This window comes from Suricata suricatta, chromosome 5 (genome assembly GCF_006229205.1).
Source record: "Suricata suricatta isolate VVHF042 chromosome 5, meerkat_22Aug2017_6uvM2_HiC, whole genome shotgun sequence".
In the NCBI taxonomy this organism is placed as follows: domain Eukaryota; kingdom Metazoa; phylum Chordata; class Mammalia; order Carnivora; family Herpestidae; genus Suricata; species Suricata suricatta.
In genome coordinates, this window is record NC_043704.1 from 11,873,607 (window position 1) to 11,880,255 (window position 6,649).

The 6,649-nt window shown below is 51.8% G+C and overlaps 1 protein-coding gene across 5 annotated transcripts in view; it reads left to right on the plus strand.

Moving 5' to 3' along the window:
- Positions 1–6,643, plus strand: part of RUNX1 (RUNX family transcription factor 1) — a 242,519-nt gene extending 235,876 nt beyond the window's left edge. For 4 of the 5 annotated variants that reach the window (XM_029939001.1, XM_029938996.1, XM_029938997.1 and 1 more), the window contains 2 exons: positions 1,023–1,184; positions 6,167–6,643. In XM_029939001.1, coding sequence (XP_029794861.1) covers positions 1,023–1,184; positions 6,167–6,642 — 638 coding nt within the window. In that variant the 3' untranslated portion in view covers position 6,643. The remainder of the gene's footprint in view (positions 1–1,022; positions 1,185–6,166) is intronic. The other variant, XM_029938999.1, reaches the window with a different exon arrangement.
- The last annotated feature ends 6 nt before the right edge of the window (positions 6,644–6,649 follow it).

Here is a 6,649-nt window from a genome sequence, read left to right on the forward strand (position 1 = left end):
ACAAAGTCCTTTTTACCGAAATCTTCTGAAGTCAGAGTCTTGTCTCTTCTCTATCCCAGGCCTGATTTAACGGCCATCTGTAAAATACTTGCTCAACATTCTGCCCTTTAAATGCAGCAAACCTGGAGCACCTGGGTGGCTCAGTCAGTTAAGCGTCTGACTTCGGCTCAGGTCATGATCTCAAGGTTCGTGGGTTCGAGCCCACGTCGGGCTCTGTGCTGACAGCTTGCTCAGAGCCTGGAGCCTGCTTCCGATTCTGTGTCTCCCCCTCTCTCTGACTCTCCCCTGCTCGTACTGTCTCTGTCTCTCAAAAATAAATAAAAGACATAAAAAATACATAAATGCGGCAAACCTGAGGTCTTGAAAAGATGCAGGACACCTGTCGGCCTGTGCTGGTAAAGCTGGCTCACTACTGCTGGGCTTGGGAACTAGTCACTAGGCCTCATCACCAGCTTCCCAGCCAGACCTTCTTTTCTGTCATCCTTGAAAGAGAATTCACCTAAAGGGAGGACTTTTAAAAGCCCTTGGAATATTTTTGCCAAAGGGACAAAAAAATAAAAAATCAAAGCCGTATGTTCTTTTTTGCTTACTGAATCCAGATGGATAGGTGATCACCTGAGTTTATAAAATGGGTCAGAGGACGGGAATTGTAACTCTCGGTAAAGCTGAAATTGTCTGGGCGGCCAATGGAGGCTGTAGTGCAACAGGCGGGGGGCATGAACACTGCCCTGGGAGGCATCAACCTCTCCCGTCGCTATGAGCATGATCAAGCGCAACGTTTGGAAGGAACAGTTATCAGGGGAGAATCTTCAAGAATCACACATAAACTCTATTTCAGGATCTTTGGGAGGAGGGGGAGGATGCTCCAACAAAAGCAAATGCTTGGGCTCACTACACACTCGTCAGCGGGCCGCAGGCACATGGAGAGTACTTAAACGATGGTGACTAGATTTTATTGAAAGATTTCTTTTCTTCAATCCCACCCCACCCGACGTATGACTGACCTCTCCGATCCTCCGCAGACACAAGGCAGATCCAGCCGTCCCCACCATGGTCCTATGATCAGTCCTACCAGTACCTGGGATCGATCGCCTCGCCTTCCGTACACCCAGCGACGCCCATCTCGCCTGGACGGGCCAGCGGCATGACAACGCTCTCTGCAGAGATTTCCAGTCGACTCTCAAGTAAGCTGCTCGGACGCACTCTTTGAAGTCGAGCTAGGGGGAAGGTTCGAGAGACTGGAGATGCGTGAAGGGGCTGGCAGTCGTTTCTGGCGGGGGACGAGGAGGGGTACAATGTGCTTTAAAGACAAGGTGATCTAAGTCCTATACCCGTGCATGGATTTCCCCTGCCACCTTGAGACAGATTATGAATGTGAAGGCAGGAGTGGCTTCTGGGGACCTTTGGGGCCTGCTCACGCTTGGCAGGCAAAGGGAGCAGATGAAGGGTTAATAATATACCAGGCCAAAGTAATCAGCTTCCAGAAGTCAGGTGGAACTGTCCATCTTGTGGGTGGCGGCTTCCAGGGGCCGTGTGAACAACCCACCGGGGTACCCGTGCTACACCCCACATGAGATATTTCGAACGAAGGGCTGTTCGTACCAGATTAGAGGAACAGAATGGAAATCTCGGGTGTCGTGGTTAGCATAATTGTTGTTAATACGAGCTCATTAAATATTAGTCATGTAACCCATGAGACCTTCGGGCTTGGCACTCACCTTTGCTCGTGGGCAGGGAAATCGGAGTTAGAGGAAAAATTCCTTTGTTAAAAGTGAAGGAAGAAACTCCCTGTTTGAAGCTTTGAAATTGGAGCTGGACCAAAGGGTGAAAATACCTCAGAGAACTTCAGCCTTATGAAGCCCGCAAGCGTACTTCGTATATGTTGGGAAGAGGGTGGTGGTTTTTGCTTTTCACCCCTTGAGATCCGATTATGGCAGATTAGGGGACAGGCAGAGGGGCAAAGGCGGCCTGTCCGCCATCTTAAACACTGTGTAACCTGTTTTCCAGACAGGTGTGATTACTTGAGATTTCACCAAATGCTTTGGCTTCCTCCCAGAGCTTCTCAACAGCGCACCATTGACAACTGGGGCCAGAGAATTCTTTGTCGTGGGGGGCCACCCTGTGCCCTGTAGGACTTACAGCAGCATCTCTAGATGCAGCCATACCCCCACCCCCATCAAGACAACCAAGAATGTCTCCAGACATTGCCACATAGCCAGAGGTCCCAGACGGCCCCCTTAGTTAAGAGCCACCGCCTTCCGGTGTTCTCGGGCACTGTGGCGGAATGGGAAAGCCAACGTGGGTGCCCACATCTCACACTGTTTTTGACTGTTAGTCCCAGTATGTCCAGGGCACCTGCTGGGGGCTAAGGAGTTGAGGAAGTAGCATAGGAATTATGACGTCTGCCCAGCTTGTTGTTTTAGAAGTTCTGTTCCCTGGGGACCAGTTTGATTCCAAAGGCACTTGTCAACTTATATTGATTCTTCTCAGTGGCGCTGCTCGGCTCTCTACATCTGAAACAATTACTGTTTTCCTTGGAACTGTGCCTGCTGTGGGTCCCTTGGAGTTTATTACATAAGACTTTTGACTTGGTCAGCACCCAACATCCGCACCTTCTAGTTTCAAGAGCCCTAGGGGGACAGCTGCTCCAACTGACCAGTGTTCACATGTGAGGATGTCTTTTTTTTTTTTTTTTTAAATGAGTAACATGGCCCTCCCAAGTCCCGCGTCGCTGTTACACTTCTGAATAACTGGGACTTCAGTGACCCCAGAAGTAGGGAAGGACGTTTTATGGCATGAGGCTGTGAAGTACACAAAAGCCACGTCCCATTTCAGGGCCCTGTGTTGGAGGGAGGGCCAGCGAGGATTCCAGATGAGCCTTACCAACCCCCCACCTCCGGTGGCAGAGAAGGGCCTGGGACACTGCTCTTCTCCTTGGCAGATCTCCCTCTGAGAAATCAAGCCTGGAGCGCAGGCCTGCAAAGTGTTGTCATACGCCCAGGGACAGTAGGGGGTTGGGACACATAAAAGAAAAGTGGCTGCCCCGGCTGCCAGCTTGAGAACCTGACACTGCTCTGCGCCTGCTTTTCCTTTTAATCCCACCCCAGAGCTCAGCCTTCGGGCCCCCCTCCCCGCCCCAGCCCCACCTGGACTTCCTTCTGCCAGGGGGCCTTGCCCTCCTGTCTCCCTCTCTTTCCTTTGCAGACAGTCTCCACACCTTGTCTGAAAAGAGATGTCATCGGGAGGTTTTCCTTTTTTTTTTTTCTTTAAAAAAAAATTAATGTTTAGCTGCCAACCTGGGCGACAGACAGCACGCATTAATCTGAGTCATGCAAAAGATCCTTTTAAGGCGGCCATTATCTGCTCAGGCTGTTTAATCCTTTGGGGGCAGTGGGAGGGGCCCGAGTGGGACAGCTTTCATCCACGTCAAGCTGCAGAATGAACACTGGAGCTGTCATGGCAAACATTTAGCCCCATCGGTGGGGAAACATTTCCAACGAAAATACCTGAACCTCCTAATCCCTAGATTTCCTAGTCCTTAAAAGCTCCCTCTAAATATTAGGGCTCCCCACCCCCACACGCTATTGAATGAGGGGGCACTGCGCCAGCCGAAGGGACACATGAGCTACAGCCCGGTGGGGGAAATGGCGCACGCAGTGGGGCTCAGGAGGAAGTGTCAGACTGGACATAAAAATGGCCACAAATATTTGAATGTCTATTGACCTTTGAATCGGAATGTATCTGGAGGGCCGAAGCTCTTTTACTATCAAAATGTGTGGGAAAAGATAGCTTGGCCGAAGAGATGGCCTTTGCTGGAGTGGCAGGTACTGTGTGGACAGAAGGAGAGTCACAGGCGGGACTGAAGGACTTTCAGATGTCCTGCCCACACGTGAAAGAGCTATTTTCCCCTGACAGCTGAGACCGTAACATCATTCCATGACTTACGTCTGCAACCAACCGCGGACTCGCTCGGGATTACAGTAACTTGGTATCGTCACCACGTTACCACGTAGTAGCTGGAACATGCTGGCAGAACATGTCCAGACATCGCCGTGAAACAGGGTGACCTTTCATTCATTTTTCCCATGGATTCACCTTTTTGTCTCAGGGCAAATGAAGCAAGAGGAATCCTGGGCGGAGTCATGAACTCCTGTCCAGAGTTATTGCACCAGATGCCAAGGAATTGATTGGATTTGCCGAACACTCTTCCCCCAACCTAGGCTTCTCCCTAGACTATAGAAATCTAGCTGGAAAAATGGAGTCAGGCTTCCTGTCACAGCTCTCCTGTGAGCAAAAACAAGTGACACAGAGCTTGCTCACAGACGGCCCCAGCACGCAGGCAGGGACGAACGCTCTGGAATGAGGTGCGGCCTGGCTTCAGGACAGGCTAGAGAGCGGCCATGGAAGGGCAGCTCTAGAACCACTGTCCATTGACAATGTTTTCCCGGCCCACATGTCTGCCTCGCTTTGAAAAGATTAACAGGAGTGTTTGTTTGAAAGTCAGACTCCTGGTTTCCTCATTAGCAGAGAGATTGGCTGCAGACTTCGGTTGTTTCTATAAACTTTAATTACTTCTCTGATGAGGAGTATATACCCTCCTCATCACATTCACCCCAAATTTATAGAGGAGTCCATCGGTGAGAGGGAAGGAGGAGAAAGGAGGGGAAGGAGGGGGAGAGACAGAGAGAGAGGAAGGGGGGAGGGAGAGGGAGAGAGAAACAGGCAGAGAGAGGAGCACACTAGCTCACCCTGCTGGAATAATAGGCTTGAAATATGAGGAAGTTGATCAACCCCGGATGCCTTCCAAAAACAGATTAATCCCCCCTGGTAGCTTTCCTTTCAGAGCAAACTCTTGGCTCCCTCAAGTTTCTCTATGGGCCTGAACACAAAAGGACACAGGCCACATGCCCTCCTGAGCTTGGAGTTGTTTTATATGTTGATTTGAGAGCTTAACAACTTTTAAAATATTTAATTCTTGCCTCTGCTCTCTTCTGGGTTTGCTGATGTGAAGACTATGGCCCTGGCCTGGTCATTTAATGAATAATTCTGAGGAACAAAAATTACCTCAGGACACCATCCTACATCTACAGGGTGGTTCTCAAGGGGGCTTCCCCCCCTTCTCTCCCCCCAGGACATTTGGCAGTGTCTTCGGACACTGTTAGTTGTCACAATGCGGTGTGTGGGGACACCACAGACCTTTGGTGGGCAGAGGCCAAGGATACTGCCAAACATCCCACAATGCACGGGACAGCCCCCATCGCCCCAACAAATCAATATCTGGCCCAAAATGTCAAGAGTGCTACTGTTGAGAACCTGATCTACAGGACACGGGAGCACTTTCTGGTGTCTAGACCCCCCTATAGTTCCCAAGGCAGCCTGTGGTTGAGAAAAATGCAGAGGGATGCAATGAAGGCCAAAGCCAGTTTCTGAAACCATAAATGCATAATCCTAACAAGATGAGCTTTCTAGACAAAACTTTGCCCTTCCTGGTAAAACTTCATGTGCGAAAATGGAGTCTATACCTCAAGGCCCTACAGTCGTTTGTGTTCACAAGGCAATGAGGCACAGAACCAGTGACGTGAACCACGTGAAACTGAAGCTGTTTTTCTACAAATGTGGAACAAGTATAAAGATGTAGGGGAGAAAGAGCGCGGCGGTAACTTCTTAATGTGAAGGGCCAGACAGTAGAGATTTTATGCTTTCTGGGTCCCACAATCGGTCCGTGTGTCACGACCGCTCAATTCTGCTCCACAGCAGCTCTGATGATACATCAAAGGATTGAGCAACGCTCATTCCAGGGAAACTTTCGGTATGGCCACTGAAATTTGAAGTTCACGTGATTTTCATGTCAGGAAATATGCTTTTCACTTCTTTCAGCCATGTAGAGAAGTAACTCATTCTTAGCTTGGTGGGTTTTCCGACCCTGGGGTTACACCGATATCATATTATACGTATTATATCTATCCATATTGTATGTTATATTACATCATTCATACACGAACTTGCGGCCATCCTCCCACTTCCCAGCCCACTAGCCCGCTGGGTAGGCCCCCCGGGCTCCAGAAGCAGCAGCCTTCTGGGTAATCCGGTGGGCGGGGCCGTGGGCGGGGAGGGGCGGGGCCTCCTCCACTCCAGCCTCACGCTTCTCTTCTTCCCTGCCCCACAGCAGCGCCCGACTTGACGGCCTTCAGCGACCCTCGGCAGTTCCCCGCGCTGCCCTCCATCTCAGACCCCCGCATGCACTACCCCGGCGCCTTCACCTACTCCCCGACGCCCGTCACGTCGGGCATCGGCATCGGCATGTCGGCCATGAGCTCGGCCACGCGCTACCACACGTACCTGCCGCCGCCCTACCCTGGCTCCTCGCAGGCGCAGGGCGGCCCCTTCCAGGCCAGCTCGCCCTCCTACCACCTGTACTACGGCGCCTCGGCCGGCTCCTACCAGTTCTCCATGGTGGGCGGCGAGCGCTCGCCGCCGCGCATCCTGCCGCCCTGCACCAACGCGTCCACGGGCTCGGCGCTGCTCAACCCCAGCCTCCCGAGCCAGAGCGACGTGGTGGAAGCCGAGGGCAGCCACAGCAACTCGCCCACCAACATGGCGCCCGCCGCGCGCCTCGAGGAGGCTGTGTGGCGGCCCTACTGAGGCCCCC